This window comes from Penicillium riverlandense, assembly GCF_028828495.1.
Source record: "Penicillium riverlandense strain IBT 135883 chromosome Unknown utg000008l_segment0_segment0, whole genome shotgun sequence".
Classification (NCBI taxonomy): domain Eukaryota; kingdom Fungi; phylum Ascomycota; class Eurotiomycetes; order Eurotiales; family Aspergillaceae; genus Penicillium; species Penicillium riverlandense.
Window position 1 is genome coordinate 2204675 of NW_026643199.1, and position 17600 is coordinate 2222274.

Sequence of the window (17600 nt, forward strand, 5' to 3'; positions counted from 1 at the left end):
AGATGGAACACTGCTTTTGGGGGGGAAGAGGAAAGAAGAAGTTCAACTGGGGACAGAAGAGGAAGGGGAGAGAGGGAAGAAGAAGGGGCAGATTTTCAAGGTTTAATAATAATAATACAACGGGATACTCCCCGGCCCACTCACGGCCCTGAGAACCCTGAGTCTGTGCGGTAATACGGTGACTAAGACCCCACAGCCCCGGGCGGGTGATCAGCCTGATTGGTGGGAGTGCATCAATAATACTGTCGCACCGCATGGCAACACAATATGGGGATGACCTGGGCCCGATCGAGGACCGCCACCAGCAACGGTCATCTCGCTAACCTGCTAAACCGGCAGTACCAGCCGACGGGCTAGTGATAGGGATAATAATAGGCAGCCATGGTCATCATCCGACATAATCCTCATCCGCAAGGTACTGAAACATGATAAACGAACCCCGACCCACACCCGTCCGTCATGCAGAGGCCATTCACGGGGCACTGCCGCCCCGGGATCGACTGAGTACATCATCCACCAGGAATCAATAGGGGTTAGGTCACATCCGTGACATAATTACGTGAATGGCAGCCGGTCAGTCTCACGCGGGTCCCTTGGATAGTCACTCAACTCCGGGTAAGACATGTCTTGACTCAATCCGGACTCTCCGACGGATTTACCCACTCAATAGTGTGTGTGTTCCAAGGTTGGGTTCGTCGCCATAAATAACTCTTCCGAACCACCTATTTATTCCCCGTTCCCCTAGCGCAGCTCCTGATCGCATGCCTTGCTGGTTCTGTGCTGGGGCAATGGTAGCCTAAGTTAGGGTTCACTTCAATGAAGAGGATAAAGAGTGCCATTCCAAGACCCAAGTAGCGATCACTTGTTAACCTGCTTCGCATCGACAAACACGCTATCCCCGACCTATCGGATCTCCCAGAATCCATCCCATACCATCTTCAAGGCCCGCACGAACAGCCAACCCACGCACAGTCCAACCTTTCTAGCCTCCCTCGCGCTTCCACTTAACTGGATCGCCACACCTAGTCGCCGTGTTCCGCTAGTGCGACACTCCCGCACCCTGCCTTGCGTCTACTGCCGCACTGCCTCGTTGCGATCGGCAAGAATTTGCCCTGCAGCGTGCAGCTTGTTTTGATTGGGGATCGCCTCCCTCTCCCTGACGTCCTAACTTTCTATGGGTGTCTCCCTGCGTAGAAATGGTCTGCTAAATATTCTTTTGTGAATTTGTTAGGGCGTGGCCATGAGCTAGGCCTAGGAAGGGCTAGTGTCACTATGAAAAGGAAGAGGAGTGCCGTCGATAAGAAAAAGGCGACCCTCATAGTACAATGCCGGGACCAGACAAAGTTAGTGAAGCTACAGCAACGCTCCCATACAACAAAAGTAGTGAATTTGCCAACATGGACTTGGACTGGGAGATACCCATCATACAAAGAAGTCCAACTCACATCCTCACGGGGCTGCCTCGAATAGTGGAAATGGCTTCCATCCATGAGATAGATAGCGCGGCACCACCTGGACATTGTATCTGAGAAGTGGTCAGCGGTCCTACAATTGACCTATATCTACATGGTGGAGGAGTTACCCAAAGAACAAATAGTCATAGAAATCAACCCCAGTGGAAGATATATTTCGTCATGATATACATAAACAGTCAATCTCAATGTGTCTGCCCAACCAACCAACTGTCAAATCCCCAGTAGACAGTACCTATCCACTTCCTCCGACCGACCTACAGCTTAGTAGCTAGTCAATCCGCAAGTGGCGGGAAATTCCTCACAAAGCTACCAACCCATCAACAATGAACTTCTCACGAAGGGGAAGGGGAAGGACCACATACTGCGCCGGACACTCATACCCCGAAGGATTCTTATGCAAATACAACTGATGATAATCCTCCGCATCCCACCAAGGCCCGGCGGGGACGATCTGCGTCGAAAGCGGCTTCTTATACCACTGCGCAGCGACCTTCTCCGCGACGCCCTCCGCGGTCTTCTGCTGCTCGTCGCCGTGCGTGAAGATCGCGGACCGGTACTGCGTGCCCACGTCGCCACCCTGGCGGTTCATGGTTGTCGGGTCGTGCATGCGGAAGAAGAATTCGATGAGCTGGCGGTAGCTGACTAGGGAGGGGTCGTAGGTAACTTGGAGGGCTTCGGCGTCTGAATAAACAAATAGAAGAAAGAAGAATGGTTAGTTAGATCCGATTTTGGGGGGGGGGGGGGGAGATTGATCATGAGGAGAAGAGGGAGGGACGCACGACCTGTATCCCCCGAACAAACAGCCCTATACGAAGGCGCCGTGGTCTTCCCACCAGAATATCCAACCTTAGCATCGAGCAACCCCTTCCCATTCCCGAAATGCTTGCGGAAGAGGTGCTCCACACCCCAGAAGCAGCCCGCGGCGAGGGTGGCGGTCTGCTGTGTGCTGGACATTTTTGACGAGGACTGCGCTGCTGATGCCGAGCTGGAGCTTCCAGTCAGAGAGAGGAAAATGGGCGAGGTGGTGGAGAAGGGGCGGATGAAGCGGTAGACAAGGAGGGAGGGTGTGGCGATGAAGGACATTGAACAATAGAATGATAGACCACAGAAGGGGAGAACGTACTATGTAGACTGATTATTACTGGGGTGGTTGTTGGGGTGGGGTGTTCTTGTGTTGGCGGGAAAAAGTGAGAGATGGAGAGCTCGGAGCTTAATCGGGTTGGTGGCGTCATCCGATATGACAAAGACGGGGGGTGTCCTCTCTACTAATACTTTTGGACTGGGATGAATAGAAGAGAAAAGAAACATGGGAATAGTCGTTATTGTACACGCCGAAATAAAAATATGTCAAGAAAGAAAGAGACTCAGGACTGCCAGGCCAGTCCAGTCCAGCACACACACACACACACATAAACACAAAACAAAAGAAAAACAAACACTGCATACATGTAATCCAGTTCAAAAGTGGTATCCGGTTTACACACTCCCCCAAACGCCAGTTCCAAGTTCGAGGCCACAACACCATAGCACCAGGCATATCATATTCCGAAATCGAGATCAAAAATTGGCCCGCCTCAGCGCAACCCACCACCACCTACTTCCGACGGGATCACACTTAGCCGGATAGCATCGCGACTCGTCAGACTCACATCGCGCGAGCGGATCTCGCCGCCTAGCGTAGTGCGCCGCTGACCACCACCGGTGTTCTTCATAACGGGGAGAGTGCGCGGACTGAGAACGCGGGGCTTGGCCTCGAACTCCTTCTCGCTCTTGACCATGCGACGGGCCTGGGATGCTGTGAACATAGTGTTCTCGCTCGGTGAGCTGCCGGAAGGAGTAGTACTGTTGGAGCTGGGGCTGCGACGGCGGTGGACTCGTAGGGAGTTGTTGTTGGCTGAAGAAGAGGGATGTTGCCCGCTGGAGATGCGCCGCATGGCTGAGTTGATCTTGATTGCTTCCTCCTTGTCAGTCTTCCATTGCTCCTTGCTGTCTGACACGGGGCTGCTGGAGTAGTTGTTCCCGCTCGGGGTGCGGACGGCGATTCGCGACGGGCGGTTCAAGAAGCTGCTGCCTTCGATCTCACGTAATGGAGAGTTCTCGCTGTCGGACATGGGAAGAGTGGTTGAAGGAGGTGGCACCAGAGGTGAACTGCTGGTCTTCTTAGATAGGAACCCGGCCTTGAAGCGGCTGCCGTTCTTGGGGATGCTCAATGTCTGCTCGGCGCCCGCAGGCGCGGGGGAGGCACTGGCGGCAGGACTGCCTGCACGGACGGGAATGTTTCGCGGGATCGGGGATGCACCACGAGGCAGCGAAGGCTCCGCCTCTGAGCTGGCTTCATCCGCAGACTCTGCGGATTTCTGTGGGCTCTTTTGCCATTCAGCTAGAGACCCGTCTTGTTCGTCGTCCTTCCACCGGACAGATCGTTTATTGGCCTTCACCTGGACCTTTTTCGGGGTGAAGCTGACGCTCTTCCGGCCAGTGGTGGTCTTGCGGCGTCGAGGCGAGCCCTTGATCGGCGAGGCGGTGATAGTTGGCATGAGAGCCACGGGAGGAGCGACGGTTTCAGAAGGCAGGTTGACCAAGCTGAACCTCTTCTTTGGTTTAGGAGGACTCGCTGATTTGGGAGCGCTCATCTGTGGAGCAGTAGGCATGTTGCCATCCGGCTTGACGAGGTTGGAGGCCGAGGTCGTGCAAGCATCCAGCATCTTCCCCAGAATCACCCGTCCCTTTCGAATGGCCTCGGAAGCATTCAGTTGCATGATGTCCTCAATTGAGGCCATCACCTCGAACTGTGCTTGCAGCAGAACCTGCACCGCAGCAGATTCCCCGGCTTTGTCCTGTTCCACCACGGCGGACAGTGCCTCACGCTCTGCAACGGACCGGAGTAGCTCCGCCTCCCGGTTCAGGTTATCGTAGTCGCTGTTGTCGCGGATATCAAATTCCTCGAGCTGCTTGACGGCATTTTCGACTGCGGAGATGATTGGTCTGTCCCAGGTGCTCTGCGCTAGGCGCCGGTTGTAATGATGCCTGCTCCCTTCCAGCTCCAGCAGGATCCCCTGGGCAGTTTTTCGAATTGCCCAGAGATTATCCAAGCCGCCCTCAGTCTCGCGGGAAGCACAGATATTATCAAACGCAGCAATCCATGCAGACAGAATGCCGATCCGGCGGCTGATCTGTCTCAGCTTGAGCATATTATTCGTCTTCTCCTGTCTTTCGGGCAAGGTGTGTTCGTAGGCATTCCTGATGCGTGCGACACCTTCGCGGACAACAGCGTCCTTCTTCTCTGTTTGTTTGCGGAACTTGGCAAACGCGATATTCTCATGATCCTTCTGCTGCGCTTTGAGTTCGTTGATCAGGTTGATCTGCTCGTCAATCTTGACCAGGAAGTCCTTGACGTGTCGGTTGACGTTAAACACGTTTCTGGTGACCTTGGTCTGGATGTTCTTGGCTCGGTTGGCGTATCGTAGAGTGTTCTGGGTCTCGTCAAAGTGCTGACTAGAGGGACTGACGCAGACAATCATGACCGTCTTGCAGTTCCCGCCCAGCGCAAACTTGAGCAGTCGGGTAAGTTTGGAGTTGCGGTAAGGAATGTGGTTGCGTTTCCGCGGGTCGCAGAGCGCATTGATGCAACTGCCCAAAGCCAGAAGAGATTTGTTGATATTGGCACCTTCCATCAGCCGTTCGCCTCGGTTCTTCGTCGCGCTTGCGCGTTCACTGCCCGCAAGATCGATGATACTGAAGGTAGCCATCGTGTGTGGCTCACTGACGTCTGCATTGCGGTCCTTCTGGGCGATATTAATCTGAAGTACGGCGTGTGACCGAGAAGAGGTGGCATTCGCTTCGGTGGGAGACATGGTTCGACACTCGTTGCCTCGCATGATCATGTCCATGACCTGCTCGACATTCTGAGGATGATGGCTTGACAGACCAGAAACTGAAACCGACTGGTTGGTGTCCTCACGCAGCATCAAACCCCCCTTGGACCCTCCGGGAACGAGCAAGTCGCGAATGGTCTCGTTGTAGATCTCCAGGTATGAGAGCGAGATCTCGGTGGTCTTCTCATCCTTTCGTTCCTCAATCCGCTCGAACAGTTCCTGCATAGTCAAGAAAATGATCCCCGGCTGCTGTGCTGTCCCCGTGATGGTGTGAGTCTTTCCGCATCCCGTTGCTCCATAGGCGAAGACCGTCGCGTTATAGCCATCGAGGACACTGTCGAGCAGACTGCGTGTTGTTGATTCATACACCTCGCCCTGGGAGGCATTCTGGTCGAAGATGCGGTCGAAGGCAAAGGTCTGGTCCTTGACGCGCTTGCCGTTGGGCACGACGCTCCTGGAGAACTTCTGGACGGGATTGTCTTCTGGAGGGTCGAACACTCTGATAGCTACGGTTAGTGATGAGCTATGCAAACGGCAGTGGAGATACTCACAGGCATCGGTCGTCTATCACTTTGACAATCGATCTGATTCCCTTCTGGTTGAGCTTCGGTGCAGGTACACCGGCCAGCGATCCATCTCCGAGGAAAAGCGGGCCATCATCAGTCCGTGTGATCTGTGCCGCTTCTCTGATCGTAAATGGACGCACTCGGACGGTCACGGTAATCGAAGAAGCGCCACCGGCGGAAGCCATGGTTGTGGATGGGTAGTCCCCAAGTTGCGAAATAGGGCGGGATATCATAAACAAGGAGCGAAGGAGGGACGCCCTGCGACAATGCCAGGGGAGAGAGGAAAGTAAAGCTGTAGGGTTAGTAACTGCAGTGGTGGTGATGTTGAGAGTAAGAAGAGCAGGAGCAGAATGAACAACGTGTGGAGCTCCAGCACACGCAGGATGTGTCTCCGCGATTTGTTGATGCTTTGCGCGTTGTCTGTGCTTGGTTGCTCCGAGCAACCGTCTCAGAGTGGCGATAGTGGAAGTGCGTGGAAGGATGGATTGCCTGCACCGCGCGAGTCTCTGCAGTATGTGTTTCATCTATATACACGTCCCTTGACTATCGACACGCACTTTATCCCCCGGCGCCTGCAGCTTCCATGCTCGACAGGGTAAGAGATCGTTCTCTGAATACTGACAGCCCGTGGCCTGGCATGGCTGGCAACTAGTGGATTAATCCCGCTTTTGATGTTATTGCAGATTTTAAAGATACCCAAGAAACGCCATGCAACTGTATGAACCCGCCCAGCTTGTCCTCTCCCAGCGCCATAATCCATAAACCATATGATGTGTACTCGTCGTAAAACAGTAGTCTCACTGCTCCTCCTCGTCATCAAAATGCGGCGTAACAACATCCCACCCAGGATCCTCTAGCTCGACTTCAACATCCTCCGATTCGGGAGCTGCCTCCTGCGCTTTCCGGAATCGAAAAGCCACGGGATGCCCATCCTGCAATCCAGCAGCCTGCAAAGACCCCGCTGCATCCGTCTTCGCCTTTGTGCCGCCAAGCTCGGCAGTCTCGGCATCAAGTCGAGTCCAGCCTTTCTCCAGGTCATTCCGGTCCACGGCCATGCCGAACTCGATCGCACCGGGGTCGTCGGGAACTAGATCGCCATTGATCTCTGTGACATTGCGCGCCTTGAGCGCTTGCAGTAGCTTCTCCTTGGCTGCGGTCAGTGATTCGTGGGGCTGGAGCACGAGGAGGACGGTGGTTTTGTGTTTCTTGAAGAGGAGAGTGGAGGCTCGGGGGTTGAGTTGTGCTTGTTTTGGTGGCTGTTGAGAGATTAGTTCGTGATGGCCCTTAGTTCAAGGGCAGGGACAGGACATACCATCTTGGCGATGTGTGAGAGGGTTGAGGTGGTGTTCGTCGTGTCTGCGCGGGTGTCGTGACGCGGAGCCCGGAGAATCATCGGGCCAGCATCTGATCTTCCTTCCACCACCATCATTCATACTGAACAGCCACCCTACCATCAAGTGCCCAGTCACATCGCCCAGCACAATGGAGACCGGACAACCCTCCCAATCCTCCTCAGCAGAGTCCTCCCCCGAAAACTCCCTCTTCCTCAAAATCATCCACTGGCACAAGCTCTTCGACTCCGACAGCCCACCGCGCCTAGGCATTGATGTCCAAAAGCGAATTCCCTACGCCTCCATGTCGGCCTTCTCGACCGGTCTCGCACTGGGTTACTATCACGGCAGCAACAGAGCGGGCCTGCGCTTCCGGGCCGAGAATGCGCATCGATTCCCCACGACCTCGTCCGGCTGGTTCCAGTACCACAAAACGAAGAATTATCTGTCCGTCGTTGGTGGTGTCAAGGATGGGATGAAGATGGGCTGTAAGCTGGGTGTTGGCGCAATGGCGTTTTGTCTATTTGAGGAGACGGTCGATTATGCGAGGCATGATGAGAGGGATTTTTTGTCGACGGTAACGGCGGGATTGTCTTTCTCGGGGATCTACAGTTTATTGGGTAGGTGATTCTAGCCGCTGGTCATTTTGGAGACGCCGGTGCTAATACTTTTGGATTTAGCTCGCCATGATGTCTATACGGCTGCGCGCACGGCAAAACTCGGGCTGAAATTGAGCTTCGCGTATGGACTGTTGCAGGATGTCTTGGAAAGCTTGAAGGGCAATCGGCCAGCATATGTGGATTTTGTCTTGGGAAATCGTCGGTCCAAGGGGACTGCTGTTTGACAGAAAGTGGTTTGGGTGTCCACCGTCCCCTTTCCCTCCCACCATCTCCGGCCTTTAAATCGGCCATCGCCAGCGCCAGCGGAAGCACCGATGCGCAGGACCCAGGATGAAATGCCAGACTCCCCAATGAGGCACATCCATCCATGTCTGATGAGGCCCGCCATTGCAAAGCATCAATCTGCTGCTCGGTCTGCCCTGGAAGATGGTAGCCATACTGCTACTACCCAACCTGTACTATAGTCTCATGATACCCTAACTCCCCCACGTGATCTTTCCGCCCCTCCCGCCAGTTCGTTTGCTGTGACAGGCACACTGCGGGACACTCCGGTGTCCTGTGCGCTCGACAGGATTCTTTGACGGTTCTTTTCTTCTCTGCGAGATGGAGCATGTACCTACTACGCAGTCACTCCGCCACGTACATTATCGAGCAATGTTAATACCATGAATCATCCTTGTCGACTCAGCTGATCTTACGGCGGGATAATTAATTATAGAACACATTCAATAATTGGGGCTAAATTCTTTCCGACCGACTTCATCATTATTGTGGGGTGGTTCTATAGAGTTAGGGAGTTTCCGAAGGTTCCCAGCCGATCGGTGGAGCTCAGCATTCTTTCTTTCGCCTGTCAGTCCGCTCTGTCCACCCCCGCTCTCCAACTTCTCTAACGACACCGAAATTATTCGTTCAACCCGCTTCCCTCCCTCTATCTTCCCTAGAACGTCTAATCCCAACCCCCATGTCGGTCTGCTAGGGCTGCACATTCTCCCCGCCATTGGGTGCTGACCATGCCGATGGGACACGCACCGCTTTCGTCGACGTCATCGCCTGTGAACCCACCCTCCATCTAATCTACTAGAATCGGACCGATTCCCGCTACAATGCGTCGCCATGGCAGGTCCAGTGGTGGCCCGACCAAGGCCGTCACGCCCATGTCCGACACGGTGTCCCTAATCCACTCGTTCGATTCGGTCATGAACCCTAACCGTCCCGCGCGACCATCGCCGTTGGCCTCCTCCAACATCAAAGCACTGCCACTCGAACTGGTGGATCGGCTGCGCTCATTCCCACTGTTCCAGGCGACCCCAGAGTCGTTCCTCTTCGAGGTGGGCCAGCACTTGCGCCCGCAGCTCCATGCGGCCAACGACTACATTCTCACAGAGGGCGACGAGGCCAAGGCAATATACTGGCTGGTACGGGGTGCGGTCTCGGTCACATCGCGTGATGGCGAGAGTATCTATGCTGAACTCCAGCCGGGCGCGTTCTTTGGCGAGATCGGCGTGCTCATGGACCGCCCGCGCACGGCAACCATCATCGCCCGGACCCGCTGTATGCTGGTGGTGCTGACCAAAGAGGATTTCCGGAGCATTCTGCCGCGCTTCCCTGATGTCGAGCGAGCGATCAGGGAGGAGGCACAGGAGCGCTTGATGATCCTCGAGAAGAAAAAGAAGGAGACCTCGGTGCCCCCACCAGATCTTCCACCAGGCCCGATCCGGAGGGGCTCCAAGAGACTGCGGGAGAGCTTTGCTCGGGACTTGGTGGTTTCGGAAGATGAGGAGTTGAGTGCCAATTCTGTGAACAAGAAGCGCAAGTCTCCGAGCCCTGGGAGGCGGGATGGTTCCAGCGCGCTGGCCAATGGGCTGGTCAATGTCCGCCTGCTGCTCAAAGAGTTACCTCTCTTTTCTGGACTGCCAGCCGACATCCTACACTTCCTCGGTCTCAATGCCCAACCCAGGTCTTTCCCACCTTTTGCCGACATCATCCAACAAGACTCCCAAGGCCGAGAACTCTACTTTATTGTCCGCGGCGAGGTTGAAGTCCTCACGGAGAAGACTGAGAAGACCGAAAAGACTGAGAAGCATCATGCACACCCACCCAACGGTGTCAAGCGCTCTGGGATCGAAATTAAAGCTCGCCTACGACAAGGCCAGTATTTTGGAGAAGTGGTCAGCTTGTCTCTCGCCCCACGAAGAACTGCCACTGTTCGATCTGTCACCCAGGTCGAATGTCTTATGCTCAGCGGTGATGTTTTGTCCGAATTCTGGGAGAAGTGCCCCCCAAGCATTCGAGAACAGGTAGAGCGCACTGCACAGGAAAGACTCCAGTCTGCCGCGGATGGCGATGTGGTGATGACCGACGCCTCAAACGCCCAACCGTCCATGAGCGACTTGGCCATTGACGACAGAGTCAAGATCACGTCCTCGCGCAGACGCTCCATGCCCTTGTTGACACTAACCGAAACCGAACTGGATGGTCCCCATCAGTCTACCCCCGTTGAAGATCAGGACCAGGCCGTCTTGCGGCCCACCGATCCTGATCCTTACCTCAGTCTCGGCTTGGACAAGGTGCGCCTGCGAAGCCGACGAGGCTCAGTGGCACCCTTAACCCCCGAAGAAGTCTCGGGGGAGCAAACACGCCCGTCGTCGTCTTCTGAGCCCAAATCCGGCAGCTCGTCCTCCCTTGCCCTCCCCGAGATGACTGGTCTCTCGAAACCGCATCAGGCAGCTCGTCCGCTCGGTGACGGATATCGCGGCGTGTTTCCCGACAGCGTCCTTCTCAACATCTTCCAGTACCTGGATCTTCATCACCTTCTTCGCTTTCGCGCAGTATCGTCGCACTGGTCCGAAATTCTGAACAAATCCGGCGGTTTACTTCGTGATTTAGATCTGAGTGTCTACAACCGCAAAATCACCGACGAGGTGTTGGTCAAGATCATCTGTCCGTTTGTTGGCACCCGGCCTCGTTCGATCAACATCAATAACTGCTTCCACATCACCGACGAAGGCTTCAACGCGCTGGCCAGTACTTGTGCGCCCCAGGCTACCACATGGAAGATGAAAAGCGTCTGGGAGGTCACCGCATCCGCCATTCTCGAGATGGCCAACAAGGCCACTAAACTGCAAGAAGTGGATCTAAGCAATTGTCGCAAAGTGGGAGACACACTCCTTGCCCGGATCGTTGGATGGGTTGCGTCAGCCAATGCCAAGCCGCCAGGCGAGGGCAAGTCGTCCATTAAACCTACCATGCAGACAGCGGATGGCATCGTGTATGGATGTCCACAGTTGAAGAAGCTCACGCTCTCATACTGCAAGCACGTTACGGATCGCTCGATGCACCACATTGCGTCGCATTCTGCGGGCCGAATCGAAGAGATGGACTTGACGCGTTGCACGACCATCACCGATCAGGGGTTCCAGTATTGGGGCAATGCCCGATTTACCAACCTGAAGAAACTTTGCCTAGCTGATTGCACATACTTAACCGATAACGCCATCGTGCATCTAACCAACGCCGCCAAGTCATTACAGGAATTGGACCTGGTAGGCAAACTTTCCTCCTTCTTCTCAATCAAACCCACTAATTTGCCGTCTCTCTAGTCCTTCTGCTGCGCCTTATCCGATACAGCAACCGAAGTCCTCGCCCTGCAATGCTCTCAGCTCAAATACCTCAACATGTCCTTCTGCGGCTCCGCCATCTCCGACCCTTCCCTGCGGAGCATCGGGCTCCACCTGTTGTCGCTGCAGCATCTATCCGTGCGCGGCTGCGTTCGCGTCACGGGCGTCGGCGTCGAGGCCGTTGCAGAAGGATGTCACCAGCTTCAGTCGTTCGATGTGAGCCAGTGCAAGAATCTCACGTCCTGGCTTGAAGATGGTGGTCCGGCGCGGTATCGATCGAGGATCCATTTTGAGGTTGTTGCTACGAATGGAAAGAACTTTCGATGATGATTGGACAGACAGCCTGTCCGTCCTTTCTGTCCTGTCTTGCAGAGCAAGACCTAACTATATCCCTCATCCAGTTGGAGTGGATGGCGTTTGGTGTTCGCTGCTTCGGTACATACCTACTTTCGACTCCCACATGAGTCAATTTTGAACACATATCACATCGTATGTCTGTTCCACATTTTTGACACTAACATTCAAACTAATTTCGTCCAGTCTCTTCTGCCACATGACCTCAAACGACGCTCTCTCATTTCCTCGGTGTTGCGGCTTTTTTCACTCTGTCCTCTTGGGAAGAGAGAACTTCTCATTATTCTATGTTTACAGTTTTAACTTTTGACCCGGTTAGATTGGGTTCCGGGTGTAGGAGCAGGAGGAGCTTTTCTTTTTGTATGTGCTTGATATGTTTCTTGCACTTTCTGGATTTGATTCTTGATTCTACCCACCGCCTCTGTCTCTTTTCCCAACTTTCTTTGTTTCTTTCTTTCTTTGCAAAATTCTCATTCTTGTACTTCCTCGGGCAGGTCAAGCATGGCAGGCAGGCAGGGCAGGCGTTTCAGAGACTGAAATTGCGCGGTTTTTGTTTTTGAATATTTGTCCCCTCTCCCGCCTTCTTTCTTTTTTTATTTTATTTTATTTTATTTTTTTTTTATCTTGATTTGACGGTAATGTTGTCTTTCTTGGAGTTTTTCCCTCATTGCCATTTTCATGAGAAATACATTTTCCATCTATCTATCCTTGTTTGATATGAAACTCTTTTTCTCTTGGGAGGAAAGGTAAGATATTTCTCGATTTTTTTTTTAATGTATTCTACGCCACCACCCCCGCACAGTCTATATTGAATGTTGATGTATCTTTGAATTCTTACATGCTCTGTAGATATGTAGACAGTGGATAATCGGGTTTTCCAAAGGGTTGTGTGCAAGAAACCGTTCTTGGTGTTCTATAGTACTTTCTTCCCATAACGGACCTATCCCCAAGATGAAGACCAACAAGGCGGTCTTTTTACTTCATTCAGAATACGTTGAAACACGAAGTCTTGATAATGAGACATTTTGAACTTCCTGGAAGAAACAATAGACGAGCCAGCTATGTCTCACGTGGCTAAGAACGCACATGTGCAATATCCAAGACATGAATGATAATGGCATTATTCTGCACCATTCTAACAAAAGGCAAGGCAACGACAATCTCTTACAACGCTTCTGTTGTTAATGTTGCAAGTGTATCTTATTGTTCATTTGCAACATTCTTTAGTCTATCAAAGCGAATAGTAGCTACCTCTTTACCCGAAGTAATTCCAGGGTGCAATAAAGCTTTAATGTTTTCAGATCTATGCAATTTCTGCAAGCTACCCAGCTTGTTTGATGACGTTGGCGCCTACATTTATGTACTGTTTTCCCGGCCAATTCCTGCTCTATTCATCCACTCACTGCTCTCCTGCCTGCCTCCCACTGCATCTCTTCTCTGGTGCTCTCATCATTCATCCCGTCGAACCGCCCTTCTATCCCCGATACTCAAGTTTTTCTCACTGGGTACAAATAAACATTCACCATGGAAGGCATACTTCCCTCCGGTAAGACAACCACTCACCAGATACCACGCAGAGGTATCTAATAAGCTACCAGAGAATCTTTCGGCCTTCGAGCAAGCTTCCACCCATATGCGGGCTCCGTTATCATATAACGAAGACATCACCAAGCTCATGGCCGCTTCTACCACTACGACTACCACTACCACTGCTACCACCAATTCAACCCCCATCTCCAACCCTGACGAAGTCAGCGGTACAACCAGCCAACCTCGCAGCCGACGCAGCCGCCACGAGCCTGAACCCGACTGGTCAGAGCAAGTGCGCGAACAAGTCCGCAACTCACGCCGAACGGGCCAAGCATGCGATCGGTGCAAGGTACCTACATACACTATCCTCTTCTGCTCCGCCTAGCACCATAACATTATACACCCACATTGTACTAGCATGGTATCTACCAGTCCTTACTTACTTACTTACACATGTTCTCTCTTCCAGCTCCGCAAAATGCGCTGCGACCCACGGCCCACTGGCTGCGCCCCCTGCATCGCAGGCGGGTTGCCCTGCCAGGTAACCGACCGAGTCACTGGCGAGACATATGTCCGTGGCGCAGCGAGCCGAATGAAAAAGCAAATCAACAGCTTGCAGGCACAGATCCAGCAGCTGAGAGAGCGGAATCTGGCCCTCGAGCGCCGCAATGAGCTCTTGGAGGATCAGATCGAGATCTTGTGTGAGCAGACGGCGCGGCTGAAAGCTGGGTTGGTTGATAGATAGCCATAGCCAGCTTCCCTTGGGGGTATGTATGAATGGCTGCGTGTTATGGTAGTCGCTACTAGGGCGTTGGTACTCGCCTGCGGCATTCAATGACACTTTGGTGTGTTCTGGTGTGATGATCTTTACCTGTGGATCTTGACATTTTCGTGATTTCGGCGGAGGTTCGTCTTTTATCAATGGCTTTCATACAAAGGATAGACACCATGCAGCACAATGGTGATAATGAGATATCCTAACCGTCATTCAGAGTGTGATGTGTTGATTAAAGACTGTCTATCTCAGAAGACATCTCCTATGTACCCTGAATGCAAATGAAAATGCAGACACAGTCTCAGATACACACCTACCAGCTAGCCTTGTTCTTCCAGCAACAACAAACACCTTTCCCCTCACACCACTCTCTCACAGACCCAGCACTGATCTCGCGATCTTCGCCGACAAGACCAAGTCCCTCGACGTTCAGCCATGTAGTAAAATCCTCCAGGACGATCGGGTCATACATCAGGATCTTCTCGTGCCATGTCGGATTACTGCGGCTTTTGGACATGGATGAGAGGGGGGACTGCTTCTGAGCGTGAACGGCCTTGGTGACCTGTGTGCCTAGGTCTGGGAGACTGCTTCGTCTGGAGGTGTCTGGTCTGGTTGCTGGCTTCGTGATTGGGGCGGAAGATGGCGGCCGGGTGCTAGATGGCTTGCGAGGGGCAGCGGTTTTGCGTTTCGTGGGACTTGGCGGTGATGGTGCCGTGGGTGACATGTCCAGAGAAGGCTCTGAAGCACTACTGGATTTGCTGGAGTATATGTCCGTGTATCGTTTCTGGACTTGACTTGGAGAAGGAAGTATTTCCTCTTCTGAGTCTTGGATCTCGTCGACGTCGATAAAAGAGCGGCTCGTCTGCTTGCCTTTGGGGCTGTTCTGCAGGTTTTTTGAGAATGATTTGGAGTCAGTTTTTGTTCTCTTGGGCTTGCTTGGAGCTGAGATCTGAGTTTTGGCAGAGATGCGAGCTTTCGGTTTCTCGGGCTGCTGCGTAGGACCAGCAGACTTGTTGCCACGGCCATGTTTCGAATGCCAGCACTTTTGGAGAAGATCAATCATCTTCTTTCGGCCCCTCACAGACTTGAATCCGTATGCAGCTACCTGTTTGGATAGCTCTGCGTCCGTGAACCCACTATACTGTGGCATGGAAGGCTGCTGAGGGCTCACGGGCGGGTCGCTGTTTTCTGTATCTTTCGAGGGCTGAGTGGCAGTGATTGCAGCTTGACACCGCGGCGCAGACTGTTCAGGCAACTGGGTCTTCGTCCGTGAATCCGATTTAGGCTCTCCACAATCGATCTCAAGCCAGTCGAATTCATCTTGCTTGTGTATTGACATGCTGGCCTCTTTTGGCTCTGTCAAATCAACTTTGTCCAGGCCTTCGGCCCGAATCAAGGATCCGTCGGTATTCCTGGCGGCAACTCCCCATAAATTTCGGCTGCCAATCAGTCTGGAAATGGGACGAGCAGAGGTGACACTTCGATCAGCAGAAGAAGCTTTCTGCTCTTTGAAAAGCTTCTCGGAAGCACGAATCGCTTCCTGCATCTCTTCCAGCGTTTGCGGCGAATCTTCCCTCTCCAACTGGCTGCATGTGCCGAACATGAGGTCCTGTTCATCAAAAGCCTTGGCAGCAGCTTCAGGAGAAAGGATTGTGAACTCGGGGTCTTTGTTCGTGGACTTGGCTTTGCTACGGCGTTTGGGCTTCTCCTTTTCGCTGTCCAACACGCCGTCGATGTCCTCTTCCAAGATACTGTATTGCGCGGTCATCCGAGCAGTCAATGTTGTGAACCGTTTGGTTTGTGTCCCTTTTCTTTTTGTTTGCGCAGCAGAAGAGGCCGAGTCAGAGGCTTCGCTCTTCGTGTCGCTTGTCTTGTCGTCGTTGGTTGCTGGAAGATGCGAATTTACGAGCTAGATCAAAATAAGTCACTGGTCACGGTTATAGTAATGGACATGAACTGTACCTCAATGCGCCTTCGCTTGGTTGGTCCACCGTCTGGGTTTTGGCGCATCTCGCGAGAAGTTGCTGCCGAAGTAGCAAAGCTGTAGCTGGAAAAAAGCGTGCCAAATCCGCCAGATCCTTTTGCTTCACTGTCCTCCTTCTGATTCACTTCTTCGACGGCGCTGTCTTCCGGACTGGTGTCTGGTGGTGGTGTCCAGTCTATCCTTCGCCTTGTCGCAGCCTCCAGATGTAGCTCCTCATCCTCCCCCAGCGCATTTGATCCCTTCGACAGGTCAATCATCGAGCCCATTGAATCAACGGCATTCTTGCCATCTTTGCTGGTCTTCTTCGCCGGCGCATCCACACCCGACTTGGTGACTTTCCCAGCCAATTTCATATTGCCCGAGTCCTTGCGCTTTGAAGCAGTCTTTGCAGACCGACTTTTCTTCGTCCCTGACTTCTCTATCGTCCCGCCGTCTCTGGAATCCACCGAGTCCGGTCCGGGGTGATCAGAAGCCGTTGGACCAGACTCAGCCATATCCTTCGCCTTCGATCGCGACTTCCTGGCGCGCGTCTTTTCATCCGGATTCGTAGACGTAGCAGACGCTGTTTTGGTGGTTCGCCGTCCTTTTTTCTGTGAGGTGCTCCAGCTCTTCGTTGTGTTGCTTTCCGTGGCAAAGTATGCAGAACGCGTCGGCAGCTCGAACAACTGTGGAGGGGAGGGTATCGGCGGTGGCGAGGAGCATTGTGGCGGGATTCCCAGTGCCCTTTCGAGGAGGTCCGTATCTCGTGCTGGAGATTGAGGGGTGCAATTCGGAGAGGAGGACAAGACGATCACGTCTGTCGTGCTGGTCATTGTCGCGAGTTACGCGTTGAAGGGTGGAGGAGGAGAGAGGGTTGGTCGCGTGCGGATGTGCAGGTTGTGGCGCAAAGCATCTCTCACGGATCTCTCATATTCGTCGCAGAGGGATCGAGAAAAGTCAAAATGTTGTCGGAGGAAGGTGGATGTCTGGGTGAAAGTTATTTGTTTAGAGTTGGGTGGGGGCAACGCCTGGCATTTACACAATTGGCCACTCGATCTAATTATTCATAACCAACATTCAATCCTCTCTCACTCGCCCATCTATGAGAGTCAGTGGCACACGCCGTGGTGTCCGACCGGTTCGCTTTGTATTCATTGCAAGTGCTGGGATTCGACCAGGAGGTGTTAACCTTACGAATACTACCTGAGTGGACTTAGATTAAATCTTCAGTCGTACGCCTTAAGCCGCTTGAAACGCTTGCTGTTTAATTTAGTAATCCTGTGATTCGAGAGATGTTATTGATTACCTAGTTGTGAAGTGATTGCAAGGGGAAGGTGAGGATATTGTGGCGTCAAACAAGGATCGGTAAAACCAACCATATCTGGAAATTCATAGGTCCTTGTTTTACGGTTCCTATTCATGTACTTAGCAAATGGGTCGCTTGGTCTTTGAACATTTCTGTGATTGCTTGCGACGACTCCGGCACTAGCCCTG

At 52.9% G+C, this 17600-nt stretch overlaps 7 protein-coding genes across 7 annotated transcripts; 3 read left to right on the forward strand and 4 right to left on the reverse strand.

Moving 5' to 3' along the window:
- Positions 1 to 1791: 1791 nt before the first annotated feature.
- On the reverse strand, positions 1792 to 2558 carry N7474_009896 (peptide-methionine-S-sulfoxide reductase; the record flags this gene model as incomplete). The annotated part of the gene is made up of 2 exons (XM_057201306.1): positions 1792 to 2156; positions 2255 to 2558. Coding segments are annotated over 2 exons (669 nt in total), but the record flags the coding sequence as incomplete, so codon positions are not given.
- A 491-nt stretch (positions 2559 to 3049) lies between these two features.
- On the reverse strand, positions 3050 to 6101 carry N7474_009897 (kinesin family protein; the record flags this gene model as incomplete). The annotated part of the gene is made up of 2 exons (XM_057201307.1): positions 3050 to 5849; positions 5902 to 6101. 2 exons carry the CDS (start codon positions 6099 to 6101, stop codon positions 3050 to 3052), a joined length of 3000 nt encoding a protein of 999 aa, XP_057049294.1.
- A 612-nt stretch (positions 6102 to 6713) lies between these two features.
- On the reverse strand, positions 6714 to 7309 carry N7474_009898 (uncharacterized protein; the record flags this gene model as incomplete). Its single annotated transcript, XM_057201308.1, has 2 exons — positions 6714 to 7172; positions 7229 to 7309. The coding sequence occupies 2 exons, from the start codon at positions 7307 to 7309 to the stop codon at positions 6714 to 6716; spliced, it is 540 nt and encodes a 179-aa protein (XP_057049295.1).
- Positions 7310 to 7398: 89 nt separating this feature from the next.
- On the forward strand, positions 7399 to 8091 carry N7474_009899 (uncharacterized protein; the record flags this gene model as incomplete). The annotated part of the gene is made up of 2 exons (XM_057201309.1): positions 7399 to 7867; positions 7928 to 8091. The coding sequence occupies 2 exons, from the start codon at positions 7399 to 7401 to the stop codon at positions 8089 to 8091; spliced, it is 633 nt and encodes a 210-aa protein (XP_057049296.1).
- An 879-nt stretch (positions 8092 to 8970) lies between these two features.
- On the forward strand, positions 8971 to 11811 carry N7474_009900 (uncharacterized protein; the record flags this gene model as incomplete). The annotated part of the gene is made up of 2 exons (XM_057201310.1): positions 8971 to 11409; positions 11467 to 11811. 2 exons carry the CDS (start codon positions 8971 to 8973, stop codon positions 11809 to 11811), a joined length of 2784 nt encoding a protein of 927 aa, XP_057049297.1.
- Positions 11812 to 13362: 1551 nt separating this feature from the next.
- N7474_009901 (putative C6 finger domain protein) lies at positions 13363 to 14113 on the forward strand (the record flags this gene model as incomplete). The annotated part of the gene is made up of 3 exons (XM_057201311.1): positions 13363 to 13384; positions 13437 to 13717; positions 13838 to 14113. 3 exons carry the CDS (start codon positions 13363 to 13365, stop codon positions 14111 to 14113), a joined length of 579 nt encoding a protein of 192 aa, XP_057049298.1.
- A 343-nt stretch (positions 14114 to 14456) lies between these two features.
- Positions 14457 to 16939, reverse strand: slx4 (the record flags this gene model as incomplete). The annotated part of the gene is made up of 2 exons (XM_057201312.1): positions 14457 to 16052; positions 16106 to 16939. The coding sequence occupies 2 exons, from the start codon at positions 16937 to 16939 to the stop codon at positions 14457 to 14459; spliced, it is 2430 nt and encodes an 809-aa protein (XP_057049299.1).
- Between the last annotated feature and the right edge of the window lie 661 nt (positions 16940 to 17600).